This window comes from Chiloscyllium plagiosum, chromosome 41 (assembly GCF_004010195.1).
Source record: "Chiloscyllium plagiosum isolate BGI_BamShark_2017 chromosome 41, ASM401019v2, whole genome shotgun sequence".
NCBI lineage: Eukaryota > Metazoa > Chordata > Chondrichthyes > Orectolobiformes > Hemiscylliidae > Chiloscyllium > Chiloscyllium plagiosum.
This window is the reverse complement of record NC_057750.1, coordinates 17,489,396-17,508,541: the sequence shown is the minus strand read 5'-3', so window position 1 is coordinate 17,508,541 and position 19,146 is coordinate 17,489,396. Positions and strand designations below refer to the sequence as shown.

General features: G+C 44.5%; 1 protein-coding gene across 1 annotated transcript in view; it reads left to right on the top strand.

The window, feature by feature from the left end:
• The first annotated feature begins 261 nt into the window (after positions 1 to 261).
• LOC122542715 (tripartite motif-containing protein 54-like) overlaps positions 262 to 19,146 on the top strand; it is a 27,421-nt gene continuing 8,536 nt past the window's right edge. Inside the window, exons 1-3 of the mRNA XM_043680696.1 lie at positions 262 to 486; positions 13,292 to 13,453; positions 17,426 to 17,596. Coding sequence (XP_043536631.1) covers positions 301 to 486; positions 13,292 to 13,453; positions 17,426 to 17,596 — 519 coding nt within the window. The 5' untranslated portion in view covers positions 262 to 300. The remainder of the gene's footprint in view (positions 487 to 13,291; positions 13,454 to 17,425; positions 17,597 to 19,146) is intronic.

The window sequence follows — 19,146 nt, the reverse complement described above, 5'->3', positions numbered from 1 at the left end:
TAGCTCATAAAATGTGAACTTTCTGGTGGCCTGAGCTTGTATTGTTGAATTATGACGTCTACAATCTGGAATGGAACTGTAACAGCTGCGTCGTTTCAAAGGGGACCCCTTTTGTGAGATCACGATCCGAACCACACAGAATGTGTATTGTGGCATCATCTCCTTATCAACTGGGGGCTTGGGCTCTTGGGTTGAATTTGTTTTCTTTTATTTTTGTGACAGTACCCCGGGCGTCTCAGCAGGATTCCGAGGGATCCCAGGACAATGCGTTTCTCAGCTGGCGTCTGACTGCTCACCGTCATGAACATCGCCCATGAAGCACTGGCCAAGGAACTGTCATGCCCTGTGTGCCTGGAGCTGTATACCCCACCCGTGCTCGAACTGCCCTGCGGTCATAATTACTGCAAACAATGCATCGAGGCAACCCTCTTCTCTCAGAACTGCACCCACGTGAACGGTCACTTCTTTTGTCCCATGTGTAGAAAAGTAGGAATAGATTGTTGTTCTTAAAATGATCGTTAGAGCTTGGGGGCTCTGCCCCCCTCATTGTTTCAAGTTAAGTGTTGTCAGAAAAGCTTCTATTATCTGGTATATCTTAATATACATAATTAGACAATTGGCACTTAGCATCCAGAGTGGAAGTACAATGGGGATATAGGAAAGGTGAGGCGGATACGGAGAGTCTTCAGAATGACAGAGAGAGATTGGTGAAACAGGCAGCCATTTTGTGGATGACGTTTAGGGGAGTGTTTGTGATACATTTTGGAGTGGTTAAGTCCTTAAAGGTCGCAGGAGCTAAAACGATAAATTCGTAAAGGGGGCGCAGGCACAGAAAGATTTGGGCAAACGCAAATCAGTGAAGGCGGCAGAGTAAGCTGATAAAGCTGCTAAAAAGATACTCCAATGATTCAAATGAACAATCTCAAGATAGGGATCAACAGATTTTGAGATAATCACCACAGCGAGGGACAGCACTGGAAAATGGCATCAAGGTAGATGACCAGCCATGGTCCAGAATGGTGGAGCAGCCTTAACTGTGTGAATCGCTTCATTTTGTTCCAACGTCCTGACAGGATTCTTGAGTTTGCCAAAAGTAAACCGGTGCTCACCCATTGGAAATCACAGGTTTGGCCTTTGTTGGAGTCCATGTCTGTGCACTCCACCTTAGGAAGAGAGCCAAGGGTGCAGAGGAGAGTTAGGAAAATGGTACTAAGGAACTAGGGCTTCAGTTATTTGGAGAGGCAACAGAAGCTGAAATGATTCTTGTTTGAGCAGTTGAGATTAAGGAAATTTTATTGCAGCACTCAAAATTATGAAGAAGGGTCAGTAGCAAAGCAAATTTAAAATATTTTCCAAACAAACAGCGAAGATGAGGACAGGGAAAGGGACATTATAAAATGAAGAGAACAACTTCAAAGAGTGTGCAGAAGGAGACATCTGGATGTAATCAGTGAATAGGTTTTATTAATAGGGGCATACAGCCCACAGTCAAGGAAGTTATAATGAACTTATATAAAACACTAATTCAGTTTCAACTGAAGAACTTTATCCAGTTCTGGGCTCCATACTTTAGAAAAGATATGAAAGCTATGGGAGCAGGGTAAATAGACAAGGTCTTTTCCCTGGGGTGGGGGAGTCCAGAACTACCAGGCGTAACTTTAGGGTGAGGGGGGCAAGATTTAGAAGGGACCTAAGGGGCAACTTTTTCAAACAAAGCGTGGTGCGTGTTTGGAATGAGTAACCAGAGGAAGTGGTGGATGCTGGTACAATTATAACCTTTAATAGGCATCTGGATGGGTATACAGGAAGGGTTTGGAGGGATATGGGCCAAGTGCTGGCAAATGGGAATTGATCATGTTGAGATTTCTGGTTGGACTGAAGGGTCTGTTTCCGTGCTGTATATTTCTATGTCTCTATGACTCATAGTCATTCAAAAGGGGCAAGAACATTATCCATTGGGTTTATGTGCCTCCCTCTCCTTCTCTTTGGAGGAGGTTGTAGCCATAGGAACAGGTGTTGTTGTAACCTTGGAAAATTGCTGCTGTCCATCTAATATATTTGTGTACGGTTCTAACAGAGCACCTACACAAAGAGGGAGCAGAAAGGTAATGGGGCTGTTGATCAAGTTGACTGTTTCGGCCTATTGAACTATGTAACACTCAAAATAACACCATTCGGTTTTAATGCTAAAAGGCTTCATCTTTGAGCTTACGACGTCAATTAGAGTTTAACTGTTATCTGATGAAGGTTGGTTTATGTGTGGGTTTTAATTGCTTCTCTTAAACTGAAAGCGTTTACAACAAAAGGTGACATGACTATGATAAGGCACACTGTACTTCCAAATGCATTTCTCTAACCCATTGTCCTCTTCATAAAATAACCTTTTAAAATAAATCGCAAAAATTGTCATTTGCAGGTAAAAGCCATTGTTGACAAAGAAAATTATCATTCATGATATCAGTCTTCCCACGTTTTTCAGTCTCTACACACACATTGCACACATAATCATAGAATCCCGACAGTATGGAAGAAGGCCATTTAGCCCATCGAGTCCATACTGACCCTCCAAAGAGCATCCCATGCGGACCCACTCCCATACTCTATCCCCGTAATCCTGTGTTGCCCACAGGCTGATCTACTCAGCCTGCACATCCCTGGTCAATTCAGCATGGCCAATCCACCGAACCTGGACACCTTTGGACTATGGGAGGAAACCCACACGGACATGGGGAGAACGTGCATGCTCTGCACCGATTGTCTCCCACGGCTGGAATCAAACTCAGGTCCCCGAAGCAGAACTAACCATGGAACCACCGAGTGCCCAATCGGATCGCTTTCAACTTTAAAGTGATCGGATCTTCGAAGGACCCATGTGCACATTGTTGGCTATTCGTCTGAAATCTGCTCAATGAAGGGATAATGTTCTTTCTCTAGGAGCTGCGAGGAGAGTTCAATTTCCTTGGCAATTCCTTCAGAACATGCTATGATGGGAACTCTGTCCGGGTACATAAAGCCCACAACATGCAGGTACAGCAGTTCACAAGTCATTCAGAGGGAATGTTGGCATTTGGTGCAAGGCAAATGGAAAATAAAAACTGGAATGTGTTGCTACAGTTGCGCAGGTTAATTGGTGGGACCATACCGAGAGTGTGATGTAGTTTTGGTCTCCTTTTCTTGCCTCCCCGCGCTACAAGCTGTAATTTTGTGTAGTAGCATTTAATAAGGCATATCATCAAAAGCCTTTTGGAAATCTGACATACAGCGCAACAGGCTGCCCTTAATCTGTCGAGAAAGTGGCGCTGGAAAAGCACAGCAGGTCAGGCAGCATCCGAGGAGCAGGAGAATCGACTGTTTTGGGCAAAAACTTTTCCAGCAACACACTCCTGACTCTGATCTCCAGCATCTGCAGCCCTCACTTTCCCCTTTATCTGTTCTGCTCATTGCTGTTTCAAAGGGCTCCAGTAAGTTAATGAAATACTGATTCCCTTCCACAAAACCATATCAACACTGCCTGATTGCACAGAGATTTTCTATGTCTCCTGCTCTAACCACCTTAATAATAAATTCCAGTCTTTTTTTCATGATGGATGGGAAGCTAGCAGGATGTAGTTGCTTGCTTCTTGTCTGACCTCTTTCTTGATCAGAGACATTACATCTGCTGTTTTCCAATCTTACTGAAGTTTTTCAGAACCTCAGGAATTTTTGGAAAATTAGAACCAATGCCAATTAAAAACTATAATTTCAGCAGCTATTTATTTCACCAACCCAGAATCAGTCCTGTGGACTGGTCGATTTTCAGTCCTAATAATATTTGCAGTGCCCTTACCCTGGTGATCATAATCACTTGAAGCTCCTCCCTCCTTCTCACCTCCTTATTTATAATTATTAACCGTTTCTATTCTCTACAGTAAAGACAGACTCAAAAATTCATCCACTGGTTTTTCCTATTTTCCTATTTAATTCCCCAACACACTTTCTCCAGAAGACACTCATTTACTTACTTTTTGCTTCTAAGTATCTGCAGAAACTCTTGACATGTGTTTTCACATTTCTAGCTAGCTTTCTTTATTAATCTTAAGTCATTTTTTACTGACCTTGATATTCTGTCCAATCTTTGAAAAGATTTGGAGCTCAGGTTGATGAGGTAACATCAGTGACGAAACGTCTGAAAGCAAACTTTCCAGCTCAGCGAGCTACTTACAAAATTATTCTGCCCGATCTTCTGACCTTCGACCATCTTGTGGAATTATACATCTTTTCTCTCAATTTAATACTAACTTTAACCTCATTCATTTGCCAGTAGTGATATTTCTCATTATTCTGTACCCTTTTCTGAGTATTCTGAAATATCTCCTTAAATATCTACCACTGTATTTCCGCTGACCTATCCTGTAAGTTAATTTTCCAGGTGCACTTCAGTCTGTTGCTATGTCCTCATAATTGCCCGTATTTAAGTTTGAAATATTAGTTTTCAATTCATTCTTCTCTTCCTCAAAGTAAAATGCGATATTAAGTTCAATTATGATCACTGTTTCCTTGGGGCACTTTCACAATGAGATCAACAGTTTTAATTGCACGTTGCCAAATCTAGTACAGCCTGCTCACTGTTTGGATCTAGAATATGAGGTGTTAAGAAACTATCCTGAAAATACTAAAACTCATTGCCCATGTCACCTTTGCCAAGATTATTCATTCACCCATCATAGTTTAAAATCTCCTAAAATCATCACCGTATCTTTCTCATAAGCCTCCATTATTTCTTCTGTTATACCTCATTATACAGCGAGATTATTGTTAAAGGGTACATAAACCACATGACGAGTGAATTCTTACCTTTACTATTTCTTGTCTCCACCCAAACTGATTCGATAGCTCAGTGTCAGAAATAAATAAATCAATTCTATACTTCCAATGTCATCGTTGATTAACAGAGCTACTCCTCCATATTTTCCTTGCTGCTAACATCTAAAATGTTATGTACTCTTAAATACTCATGCACTCCTAGGTTGAATAGCTCTGTCACGTCCTGCCACACTCTGATCATAATTTTTCTACTTAGTTCTTTTCCTTCGTTTTCTTTATTCATTGCAAGTTTGATCTCACGTCGCCAGCATTTAGCTTAAAGCTCTTTGTCCCACTTGGCTATACCAGCATGACACTGGCTTTCCAACTCACCAGAGCAATAATCCCAGTGTGGTTCAGATCAATGCTGTCCCAACAGTACAGTTCCCACTTTTCCCAGTATTGGTACAAGTGTCCCATGAATTGAAATCTGTTTATTGCCCATCAATCTTTGAAACCCTCAGTCAGTTTATTAATCTAATTTACCAATTTCAATTCGCAGGCGGCTCATGGAGTAATCCAAGCATATTATCTTTGGGCCTCTGCTTTTCAATTTAGCCCAAGCTGCTCTTTCTTCCTCAGTAAATCCTCTTTCCTAGTTGTATTTATGTCATTAGTCTCCATGGACCACAGACCCCTCCCACTGCAAATTCCTCTCCAGCCCACAGTAGATGTTCCAAACGATAACACTGTACTGACAACTCTTGCCCTCAGCTGCAGACAACTGTGTTGATCTCCCTGACTATACTGTTCCCTAACAGCACCACGTTCCTATTAATGCACCACTTGAATAACTTCCTGTGCCATGGTGCTGTGGTCAGTTTGTAATCCACCCCTCAACCACTCCTTTCATCCACAGCCTTGAACCAGTTTTACAATTGCAAATCAAGATTAGGATGGTGCTGGAAAAGCACAGCAGATCAGGCAGCATCCGAGGAGCAGGAAAATTGACGTTTCAGGCAACAGCCCTTCATCAGGAACTTTCATAATTTCTGATGAAGGACTTTTGCCTGAAATGTCGATTTTCCTGCTCCTCAGATGCTGCCTGATCTGCTATGCTTTTCCAGCACCACTCTAATCTTGACTCTTCGGCCGGCACGGTGGCACAGTGGTTAGCACTACTGCCTCACAGCGCCAGAGACCCGGGTTCAATTCCCGCCTCAAGCAACTGTCTGTGTGGATTTTGCACATTCTCTCCCTGTCTGCGTGGGTTTCCTCCGGGTGCTCCGGTTTCCTCCCACAGCCCAAAAATGTTCAGGTTAGGTCAATTGGCCATGCTAAATTGCCCGTAGCATTAGGTGAAGGGGTAAGTGTAGGGGAATGGGTCTGGGTGGGTTGCTCTTCGGAGGGTCAGTGTGGACTTGTTGGGCTGAAGGGCCTGTTACTCTAATCTCCAGCATCTGCAGTACCCACCTCTGCCTTACCATTGCAAATGCTGAGTTTCTCCTCCTTCTACTTGATGTGCCTCCACACTTTCCTCACTCACAATCACACCTTCCTGAAGCGGAGCACTGACCAAATCAGATGTGACTGCCTCCTGAGGCAGTGTCCAGGTGATGTTCACCACTTCTTGAAGTGTTGCAGTGTCTGCAGCTGGATCTCCAACTCAAATCCTGAACCAAAGTTCCAGGAGTCACAGACTCTTACTGTAGCGATTGCACCAAGGGCAGCCAGATGGACCACATAGAATAGGAGTTCCCTGATTGGGGCTATTAACCCGGTCCAATCAGGGAGCCCTGGCTGACATGTAAACAGGAGTGTCCTAGAGGTGGTCGAAAGGTGTGTCAGGGCGGACCGAGAACTGGAAGGGGCATGGGGTGGACCGAGAACCGGAAGGTGGACCCGGTCCAATCAGGGAGCCCTGGCTGACATGTAAACAGGAGTGTCAGAGGATCTGTTCACTCTGAGGGAGTGGGATCAATGTCAAAGGCTCTCCAAATGTAAATAAAGGGTGACTTGGTGATGGGATACTGACTTCTGGAGTTATTTCATTACACCGGACGGATTTACCCTGAATCACATCACCATCCAAGAGCTTCTACATTCACACCATCTGCCATGCTTTTTTTCCTGTGCCTTAACTAATTAGTTATTTCATTATAATTAAATTACTATTTCATCTCACTACCACTTATGGGATAAGTAAACCTTAAATATCCAATAAAACTCACCATTTAAGAATAAATGAATGATGGAATATTAGTTTCTTTTATAACAGTAGATATTTTAGATTGTTCAAAAAATTTTACATTAGTTTTTCCAAATTCCAGCACTTTACACACACTCGCTAATAGCAGCTAGTAACCAATCAACTTCTGGATTTCTTGTGATGTTATTGTTTGCTTATTTGCATCTTTTCAGTTGGATCTTTTTCTTGTCCAGCCTCAGGTTTATCAAGCTCTCTCCAGCAGTTATATTAGATTCTGTCTGCGGTCTGCGATGGTTTCCTCAAGTATATCTCCCCATCCATTTAGTCAGGAGATCAGCCATGATAGCGTCCACTCCAGCAAAATCGCTGACTGTCTCATACTCTGCATTGATCCCCTTCTGACGCAGTAGAAATGCCGAGCAGCTTGCACAATTACCTGATTGGCATTCAGTATGTCGTTAGAAAGCTGTTCCTCCCATCCAACTTCACTCAACAGTAACCAGCCTTCACATGCCCAGTGATAATGGCCTTTACCCTTGGCGTGCTTAGCAAAATTTCTTTCAATAGTTGGCATGGCATGTTGAGATCTCTTCAAAGCCTTACTGCAGTCCATTACTATGGTTCGAATCCATTCTGCACGAGTTGTCACCTTCGCAATTACTCCCTTCTTTTCTCGCTCCTATGTTTTTGTCTTCAGATTGGACTGGAGAGCAGCAGGGACTCTCCTTGGCAATTACTGAATTGCTCTCACACTCAACCACTACAATAAATGGCAGAAGACTTAAAGAGCATTGATGTACAGATGGATCTGGGCATAGAGGTCCATAGGTCCCTGAAAGGGCCAACACAGGTGGATAAGGTGGTCATACTGCACCCTTCCCTTCACTGGCCGAATATAACAGTTGGCGAGTTATGTTATAGCTGTATAAAACTTTAGTGAGGCCATATTTGGAATATTCTGGTCGCCTCACGACCAGAAAGATGCTTTGCAGAGGTTCCAGAGAAGTTTTACCAGGATGTTGCTTGGTCTGGAGGGGGTTTTAGCTATGAACGGAGGTTGGACAAACTCCGAATTGTTTTCACTGAAAAGGCAGGGGGTGAGGGGACGATCTGTCAGAGCTCTACAAATTAGGAGAGGCACAGGTAGGGTGGACAGTCGCAGGCTTTTTTACCCAGGGGGGTGGGCGCAGTTCAAAGTGAGAGGGGGAGGTGTGGGGAAAATCTTTCACCCAGAGGGTAGTCAGCATCTGGAATGCTCTGCCAATGGAGGTGCTGGATGCAGGCATGTTAGCAACATTTAAGGGGTATCATGGTAGACACGTTAGTGGGAGGTGAACAGAAACGGTGTAAGGGCAATAAGTGGTTTGCTGGCCAGTGGGTCCTGTTCTTGTGCTGGATTGTGTACTATATTCATCAGCTAGGCATCAGCTAACCTGTAAAAACATTTCTGTGATCTTCTATGATATGTCCAATAATAAATTGTTTGGTGCCCTGCAAAATGCTGGGACATTTGCGGTTATTAATTCAAGCTTTAACTTTCTTCAGTTGAGGTGAGTGGATTTTGTTTAATGTCCACTGTCTGGAACTGAGGTCTTCATTCTTCCCAGTGCACTGGGCTCTCAGTTTCACTTGTCCCCCTGGGGTGACTATTATTCCATCAGATAAACCTCCACCTTATCTTCCATGTTTCCATTCCTGGGTCACCATTTTGCACCACGTTGTAAGGTCTGGGATGCTCACGATGTTACAGGAATCACCAGTGTCTGTCTGACACATCATACTCTCCTTCTGCAGTCATCACCTTTAACAGTCACAATCCAGATCTAACAATACCACCTTGGTGTATAGTGTAGAGTGAGTCATCAGCATCATCTGTTATCTCTCCAGCAGCCGGTTTTAAAGACTTGCTTCTCTTCCTTGAAAACAAAGTGATTTAGCTTCTTCCAGTTAAAGCACTGCTTTCTCTATGCTGGATATCTTTCCTTTCCATTCACCAGGCATCCTCCACAACATTTAAATCCTGTCATCTAGCCTTGATCTTTATTCTGCCTCATATGGAAATACTTTACTTTTCCCATTATGCTGGGCTTGTTTACTCTCAGTATAAGGTCTTGACTGTCCTTGCATTAATATTGAATGTAGGTTTGCTCACTGAGCTGCAAGGTTCACTTTCAGACGTTTCATCACCATACCAAGTAACATCTTCAGTGAGCCTCCGGACAAAGCCTTTCATATTCTCTATTTGATGACTGATAACCTCAGAGCTTCTGCACAGGGATAGCTTTCCCTCAGTAAATGGCAGGATCTCTTTTCCTAAAACAACCCAATTCCTGATCTCTCAGGTTTGGTCAAAATTAAGATTCAGCCTGACGTCACAGTGCAGTCATGTATTGATCAACATTTTCCCTTTCTTCCTGATCTGTGATGTTAAACGCATATCGTTTACAAGTAAAATTGGCCTTTAATATTTCTCCAATTTAGATTTCCTGCTTCTCAATAAGAACTACGGTACAATAAAGTTTGCAGCACATTTCCCTAGCATTGACAAAATTGCTACCCTTGTTTGTTCTGGTATTCTGTTCAACTCTGTATTTATTTCACAATTTTGTCATTAAGACGAGTAGTCATCCCAACTCTATCTTGTCTCATTTTCCATCTCCATTGTGGCAGGGATTGGAAACTTCAAAGCCACCCTGACTCACCCAGTAATGCAAAGTTGTAGATACAATTCCAAATATTCCATACTGTTTCTTACCCTAGCTAGCTCTCCTCCAGCTTTCAAAATCCACACTTTTCACCTGCTCAGTTCTGACACTGTGGTTCAGATGTTAGCTTTGATGTTTTGCCTTATTAAACTGAAAGCACTTGGAAAGATCAAGTCACTGTGCGCTCAGAAATGCATTTCATAGAGTCCCTACAGTGCCATTCAGCCTACTAAGTCTGCACTAACCCTCTGGTGAGAATCTCACCCAAACCCAGACCCCTACTCTATCCCCATAATATGACTAACCCACCTAGCCTTCACATCCCTAGACATTATGGACAATTCAACATGGCCAATCCACCTAACCTGCACATCTTTGAACTGTGGAATGGGAGGAACCATAAACATAGAAAATAGGCACAGGAGGAAGCCATTCGGCCCTTCGAGCTCGTGAGCACCCGAAGGAAACTCACGTAGAGAACGTGCAAAATCCACACGGACAATCATCCAAGGCTGGAATCGAACTTGGGGCCTTTACGCTGTGAGGCAGCAGTGCTAACCACAGACCAAAGTGTTGCCCCCGACTCCTTAGTGGGGGAGTAGGGGTTGGAGTTGGGTGGGGGGTGCATGTCGATTGGTTGGATGACCAGCGTGGATCAGATTGATCCTCATTCTGGCCGAGATGGATTTTGGATCTGTCTCCTTGCCCCACCCACGGTGGAGCTCATTCGGACCTGGACCTGCCTTTGAACTAAACCTGGAGCTGATAAATCTATCAAAACTTGGTACAGATTGAAAAGAATATTGTTTTGAAAAGTGGCTTTTCTGATGTTAAGCAGAAACCAAGAAATGCAACTAATTGCCAATTCGAAAGAGAAAGCATTGCGTATGGAACAAGAGAGGGTTGCTGAAATTAGCCTGTAATTGACCTCAGAATGAGTTAACTTACAATGATCATAGCAGGGATAAGTAGTGTCTCTAGGCCAGGAGACCCATGTTCAAGTCTCATCTGTCCTGAGCCCCATTCCTGATGAAGGGTGCTTGCCCAAAACGTCGATTCTCCTGCTCCCCAGATGCTGCCTGACCTGCTCTGCTTTTCCAGCACCACACGCTTGACTTGTGAACTGACTGGTTCAACCTTAGAACACAGCTCACTGCAATAACATAATGCAAAGCCTTATGTAATGTAGCTTGCTCTGAACAAAACCAACAGACATACACCAGTCACTCATGAGAAGGATCTCAAATGGTGTATTTATATAATGCTGTTAACAACAACAGAATGATCCCAAATGCTTTAAAACAATACAAGCGAGTATACTTAAGTGAGAAATCAGGAGGGCAGAAAAGGGACATGAGATATCTTTGGCAAGTACGGTTAAGGAGAATCCAAATGGATTTTAGAATACATTAAGGACAAAAGGGCAACTAGGGAGAGAATAGGATACCCTCAAAGATCAGCAAGGCGGCCTTTGTGTGGAGCCGCAGGAGATGGGGCAGATACTAAGCGAGTATTTTGCATCAGTGTTATTGTAAGAAGGACATGGAAGATATAGAATGTGAGGAAACAGATGGTGACATCTTGAAAAATGTCCAGATTACAGAGGACGTGGTGCTGGATGTCTTAAAATGCAAAAAGGTGAATAAATCCCGAGGACCTGATCAGGTGTACCCGAGAACTCTGTGGGAAACTAGGGAAGTGATTGCTGGGCCCCTTGCTAAAATATTTGTATCATCGATAGTCACAGGTAAGGTGCCGGAAGACTGGAGGTGGTGCCATTATTTAAGGAAGGTGGTAAGGAAAAGGCAGGGAGTTAAAGCCTGACATCAGTGGTGGGCAAGTTGTTGGAGGGAAAATGAGGGACAGGATTTATATGTATTTGAATAGGCAAGGACTGATTCGGGATAGTCAACATGGCTTTGTACATGGGAAATCATGTCTCACAAACTTGACTGAATGTTTTGAAGAAGTGATGAAGAGGACTGATGAGGCAAAGCGGTAGACGTGATCTATATGGTCTTCAGGAAGGTGTTCGACAAGGTTCCTCATGGTAGACTGGTTAGCAAGGTTAGATCTCATGGAATACAGGGAGAACCAGCCATATGGATACAGAACTGTCTCAAAAGGTAGAAGATTGAGGGTAGTGGTGGAGGGTTGCTTTTCAGACCGGAGGCCTGTGACCAGTGGAGTGCCACAAGGCACTCCACTGGGTCCTCTACTTTTTGTCATTTATACAAATAATTTGAATGTAAACATAGAAGGTATAGTTTGTAAGTTTGTAGATGACACCGTGGACAGTGAAGAAGGTTACCTCAGATTACAATGGGATCTTGATCAGATGGGTAAATGGGCCAAGGAGTGGCAGATGGAGTTTAATTTAAATAAATGTGAGGTGCTGCATTTTGGAAAGGCAAATCAGGGCAGGACTTATACACTTAATGGTAAGGTCCTGGGGAATGTTGTTGAACAACGAGACCTTGGAGTGCAGGTTCATAGCTCCTTGAAAGTGGAATCACAGGTAGATAGGATAGTGAAGAAGGCGTTTGGTATGCTTTCCTTTATTGGTCAGAGTATTGAGTACAGGAGTTGGGAGGTCATGTTGCGGCTGTACAGGACATTGGTTAGGCCACTGTTGGAATATTGCATGCAATTCTGGTCTCCGTCCTATCAGAAGGATGTGGTTGCCAGGGTTGGAGTGTTTGAGCTACAGGGAGAGGCTGAATAGGCTGGGGCTGTTTTCTATATAGCGTCGGAGGCTGAGGGATGACATTACAAAGGTTTTTAAAATCATGAGGGGCATGGATAGGGTAAAGAGGCAAAGTATTTTCCCTGGGGTAGGTGAGTCCAGATCTAGTTCAAAATTGGTGCAAAGATTTGTAGCTCGGGTGCTCGTTGTTGTGGTTCTGTTCGCCGAGCTGGGAATTTGTGTTGCAGACATTTCGTCCCCTGTCTAGGTGACATCCTCAGTGCTTGGGAGCCTCCTGTGAAGCGCTTCTGTGATATTTCCTCCGGCATTTGTAGTGGTAGTTCAAACCACTACAAATGCCAGAGGAAAGATCACAGAAGCGCTTCACAGGAGGCTCCCAAGCACTGAGGAGTCCAGATCTAGAGGGCATAGGTTTAGAGTTAGAGGGGTAAGATATAAAAGAGATCTAAGGGGCAACCTTTTCATTCAAAGGGTGGTGCATGTATGGAATGAGCTGCCAGAGGAAGTGGTTAAGGCTGGTACAATTACAGCATTTAAAAGGCATCTGGATGGGTACATGATTAGGAAGGGTTTAGTGAGATATGAGCAAAGTGCTGGCAAATGGGACTAGATTGGGTTGGGATATCTGGTCAGCATGGATGAGTTGGACTGAAGGGTCTGTTTCCACGCTGTACATCTCTATAACTCTAAATACTTTTGACGCACCGCCTCATTTCAAATTTAGGAAGCATGGCAACCAATTTGCACAGAGCAAGCTCCCACAAACAATAACATGCTAATGAACAGGTAACTTACTGAATTTAGCCAAGACAAGCTTGAAACTCACATAAACAGGAGAACAATTGCTCTAATGGATCTGTTGTTTGCTTAATTAACATCCCTTCTCAGCTCACCTACCTACGTGGAAAAGGGATCGGGATCTTAAAACGAAACATTTTTGCAGAAAATGTGCTGGACAAGTTTAAGCAGGAGTTGGAGATTATCTGCAACAAGGAACTGAGCCAGAAAACTCAAATGTGTGACAAGCATGAAGAGGAACTCATGAATCTGGTGAGTGTTGCAGCTCCATTTTAAAGAAACTACACACATTTCTTTTTCCCCAAAGTAAGTCCATTTCCCTCATGGTTAATTCAGTTGGCTACAAATTTTTGGACTTGGATAATTTGTTTCGGTGAGGACGCAGACTTCAAACACCAGCTGAAAAGGGGGCGACACCGAGCGAGAAACCACCCCACCCCAATATACCCCCCTGGGTCCATGCCATTTCTTTCGGGGAGCAACATTTCCTCCTGTCTCCCCAACCCTTAAAGTGACCAGAGGCTTTGCAGGCAAATTCCACAAACTTTCCACTTCTTGCCCGTGCTGAGGCTGAACAAACATAAACGAAGCTGAGGAGAAAATGGCAACCCATCACCTTCACACACACTCAACGAAGGTGTCGCACCAGAAACTTCTTGCCTCCTCTGATTCCCAACAACAGTCCCTCCACAACTGGATAATCTGGGAGAGACAAAATACAACAGAATACCAACTTCAGGTGAACTGGTCTATAGTTTCTGATTTTCTCTGCCTCCCCTATTTAAAAGTGAGCATTTGCTATCCTCCAATCTGTAGCAACTGTTGTTCAATGGAATCTTGGAGGTTGACCATCGACACGTCCCACTATTTCTAGGGCCTCTTCCTGAGATGTAGCTTATCAGGCCTTGGGGATTTATCAGCCTTCAGTCCCACAGATTTCCTCAACTCCATTTCCCAACGAATACTGATTTCCTTCACTTCCTCCCTCTCACTAAACGCTGTACTCCCAACATTTCTCGTATTTGTGCCCTCCTTTGTGAACACCGAATCAAAGCGTGAATGTAGCTTATCAGCCATTTCTTTGTTCCCAATTATCAAGTCTCCCATTTCTGTCTGTAAGAGAGCTACATTCATCCTTAGCAACACCTTTCTCCTCACAAACCTATAAAAATCTGACTGTAAAAGTTGTGTGTTCCTCAGAAGCTTACACATGTGCTCTATTTTCCCTTTCTTAATTAATCCCGTTGTCCTCCATTGCTGAATTCTAAACCGTTCCCATTCCTCAGGTCAGTTGCTTTTCCCGGCCAATTTATACGACTCTTCCTTGGATCTAACACTATCTCTAACTTTCCTGGTAAGCCACGATTTGGCTTCCTTTTCCATTTTACTTTTGTGTCTGAGGAGAATGAATAATTACTGCAGTTCACCTGGGCACTCTTTGAATGTTTGGCATTGCCCTGTCACCTTCATCACTTTAAGGAACATTCCCCCAATCTATCATAGCCAACTCACACCATTGTGGCTTCCTGTATTTGCATCCAGGACCCCAGTCTCAGAATCAACTTGTGTCACTCTTCTCCTTGACTATAAATTCTATGATGAGCTTGGAAGTAGGCCATTCAGCCCATTGAGCCTGCCCTGCTGTTCATAACGATCATGGCTGTCCAAACACTTCACTGCCTTTTAGCCACCCTACATCCACTGTAAACCACTGGTAATCAGAAATCAATCAATCTCTGCTTTCTACACAATCACAGACTGAGCTTCCACAGCCTTCTGTGATAGAAGATTCACAACCCTCTGAATAAACAAAATGTCCTTATCTCGGACCTAAGTGGCATCTCTCTCATTTTTAAATTATGTCCCCAGTTCCAAACTCCACAGCCAAGGGAAACACCAACCTATATCTACCCAGTTGCATCTACCTTGTCTTCCCTTTAATTAAATTTCCAAATCAATGCTCACAGCTGTGGCCCACGTCCGGATTCTTGTGGTCATAGTCTCCCAACATGAGATTGATCTACTTATGTCGAGAGCGTGGTGCTGGAAAAGCACAGCGCGTCAGGCAGCATCCGGGGAGCAGGAGAAAATTCATAACACCAAAGTACAAAGGGATCTGAGAGTGCTAGTCGAGGATTCTCTAAAGGTAAACATGCAGGTTGAATCCGTGATTAAGAAAGTGAATGCAATGTTGTCATTTATCTCAAGAGGGTTGGAATATAAAAGCACCGTTGTGCTACTGAGACTTTATAAAGCTCTGGTTAGGCCCCATTTGGAGTACTGTGTCCAGTTTTGGGCCTCACACCTCAGGAGGGACATACTAGCACTGGAGCGTGTTCGGCGGAGATTCACACAGATGATCCCTGGAATGGTAGGTCTAACATACGAGGAACGGCCGAGGATCCTGGGATTGTATTCATTGGAGTTTAGAAGATTAAGGGGAGACTTAATAGAGACGTACAAAATAATACATGGCTTGGAAAAGGTGGATGCTAGGAAATTGTTTCAGTTAAACGAGGAGACTAGGACCCGTGGACACAGCCTTAGAATTAGAGGGGGTCATTGCAGAACAGAAATGCGGAGACATTTCTACAGCCAGAGAGTGGTGGGCCTGTGGAATTCATTGCCACAGAGTGCAGTGGAGGCTGGGACGCTAAATGTCAAGGCAGAAATTGATAAATTCTTGATGTCACAAAGAGGAATTAAGGGCTACGGGGAGAATGCGGGTAAGTGGAGTTGAAATCCCCATCAGCCATGATTGAATGGCGGAGTGGACTCGATGGGCTGAATGGCCTTACTTCCACCCTATGTCTTATGGTCTTATGATCTTAACCATACTGCTGAGTCAAAATCCTGGAACTCCCTCCCTAATGGCATTTGTAGGTGTATCTCCAGCACACAGACTTCAGTGATTCAAGAAAGGAGCTCACCACCATCTTCTCAAGGGCAGCTCGGAAAACAATAAATGCCCATATGCCCACGAATGAACAAAATAAAACTCAAAAACTCCAACAATTTTGTCAAACGTGATTTCCTATTCACAAATCCATGCCCAGCATGTCCAACCAGATTATTATCAAAAAAACTGTCTGTTTTTCCCCATCCTTTACAATTGACTGCAGCATTTACCTATCCTGGTGTAAGGCTATCACGTCTGTTTTTCTCTCTCTCTCTCTCTCTCCCTTCCTAAATAGTGGGGTGACATTAACCAATTTGCAGGAACCATTCCAGAATCTGTAGGAATTTGGAATATAATTTGGAGTTTTATGGGGCTGCTGGGGATTACAAAGCAAGGGAGGAGCAGACCATCCAGACTGAAGTTTTACATCAAGGGCTACGTTTGACTGGGGCTAAAATGCTTTGGAAAATTCATCTCGTTCAAATAATGGAAACATTGTAACCCCTCAATCAGCACCTCCATCCTCTCTTGCTTTCTGCTGCATTTGTTTTATTTGTGGGAAATGTAATTGTCTCTCAGACGCTCTGATCTGCCTAGATGCTGGTCTCTCTTCTCTGTCCACCTTACTTAGCCTTAGTTCCTATCTCTCTCTCGCTTCAAACCTCTCATTCCCCACTTTCCTACCTCTTGCAATTTTTCTTTTTGATCTCAATCTTGTCCCTTTCACTACCTCTTCCCATATTTGCCTTCGATCTCGCTCCCTCTCAAAGCGCAATATGGGGGTGGTTTTGAGATTTTCGTCCCCTGCAAAGGGACAGCACGGTGGCTCAGTGGTTAGCACCGCTGCCTCACAGCACTAGGGACCCAGGTTCGATTCCAGCCTTGGGTGACTGTCTGTGTGGAGTTTGCACATTCTCCCCGTGTCTGCATGGGTTTCCTCTGGGTGCTCTGGCTTCCATCCAAGGCCTGCAGGTCAGGTGAATTGGCCATGCTAAATTGCCCATAGTGTTACGCGCGTTAGTCAGGGATAAATATGGGAAATGGGTCTGGGTGGGTTACTCTTTGGAGGGTCGGTGTGGACTTGTTGGGCCGAAGGGCCTGTTCCCACACTGTAGGGAATCTAATCTAATCAGATAGACTCAGACTCTGCAAATGAATCAGAGGCCAGTCAATTTGCATGTTCCTGACATCACAATGTGCAATTTCTTCTCTAATGTAAGATTCTAAGTGAGTCTCAGGGCTGTGTTGGTGAACCAGAAGGTGAGATGCACCACACAGTGTCTGACAATGTTCCTTCACTATCCCAAGTTGTGCTGTTTTCACAGATGTGCTTACACGATGATATGCCCATATGCAGCATCTGCAAGCTGTTTGGAGACCACAAGTCTCACAACGTCGCTAAGCTCTCCGATGTTTATCAACAAAGGAAAAAATGCTTCACTGAAGATATGAAGTCTCTCCACATGAGGAGTGAGAACGCGTCAGGAACCATCCAGGTACCTGCCCCAATCTGATCAACCATTCTCATCTGCAGAAATATCTAGTGTTTATACTCTATCTCAAATCTGACTGAGCCAAAGACAGGGATGTGGCCCCTTACTGATCAGGTCTGAATCACCTCCCCACTCCCATTGGCTATCAGAGACACCTAACAATGAGCAGGCAGCTTAGCAGGTCGAGGGGGTAGCTCAGTTAGAACATGTCCCATATGAGAGTAGGCAGTTCAGTATTTGGAAGGTTCTCAGGTTCTTGTTTAGTGTCTCAGGGCTCCGAGAACACCACTGACTGCTGCTGATCTGCTGAAAACCACATGTGCCAGGTGAGGAAGACAGGACAGACTCAGCCCTGAAGGCCCAAAGTTTGGCAATCTCTCACTCATCCATCTCCAGGTATTCCTAATGATCAGTGGTTACTCAGGAGAGGAAAGTTTTCCAGATATGAATTAGATCCGGTGTGAGGTATGGAGAGTGTTGGAACAGTCAATAATACTGGCCCGAGACTAAGCAAAACATTGACCATAAACACATCCCACACTGACCCCTATACTAATGTCCATACTGATTCTATACTGAGCTCAGTTCTGATCCTGTACAGAAGATATATTGATGCCCATAGTGATTCCCAAAATGATCCTATACTGACCCCGATACAGACCCTATACTGACCCCTATACAGACCCAATACTGAGGTCCATTCTGACCCAATACTGAGGTCCATACAGACCCAATACTGAGGCCAAAAGTAAATCACCCCACCCCACTCCAATGCTATGTAAACATATATTATGAAGAAATTCTGTGCGTATGCCAATGGAAAACGCAATTCCTACATCTGTATGAACACTACATAACTGTACCGACATCACATAACCAGTACTCATAGTCCATATGAGTAACAACAGTCCAACACTGTACCGACACCTTTAATGGAAAGGTACACCCGTAACAGTACCTTCATCACATTCCAAATTCCGTACATAGACCTCGTACTGACACACCACTCAGCAAGCACTGAGCACTGTACCAAGACCCAACGGGGAAACCCATGCTGAGATTCAGCACAGACACCACACTGATATCCCACATCAAGACCCCATACCAGTTCCCCTAATGAAACGCTGCACTGAGACCTCCGACCCAAACGACTCACCGAGACCCCACACTGAGGGACACAGTGAGACCCCACACAGAGGGACCACAGTGAGACCCCACACTGAGGGACCACAGTGAGACCCCACACTGAGGGACCACAGTGAGACCCCACACTGAGGGACCACAGTGAGACCCCACACTGAGGGGACACAGTGAGACCCCACACTGAGGGACCACAGTGAGACCCCACACTGAGGGGACACAGTGAGACCCCACACTGAGGGACCACAGTGAGACCCCACACTGAGGGGACACAGTGAGACCCCACACTGAGGGACCACAGTGAGACCCCACACTGAGGGGACACAGTGAGACCCCACACTGAGGGACCACAGTGAGACCCCACACTGAGGGGACACAGTGAGACCCCTCACTGAGGGGACACAGTGAGACCC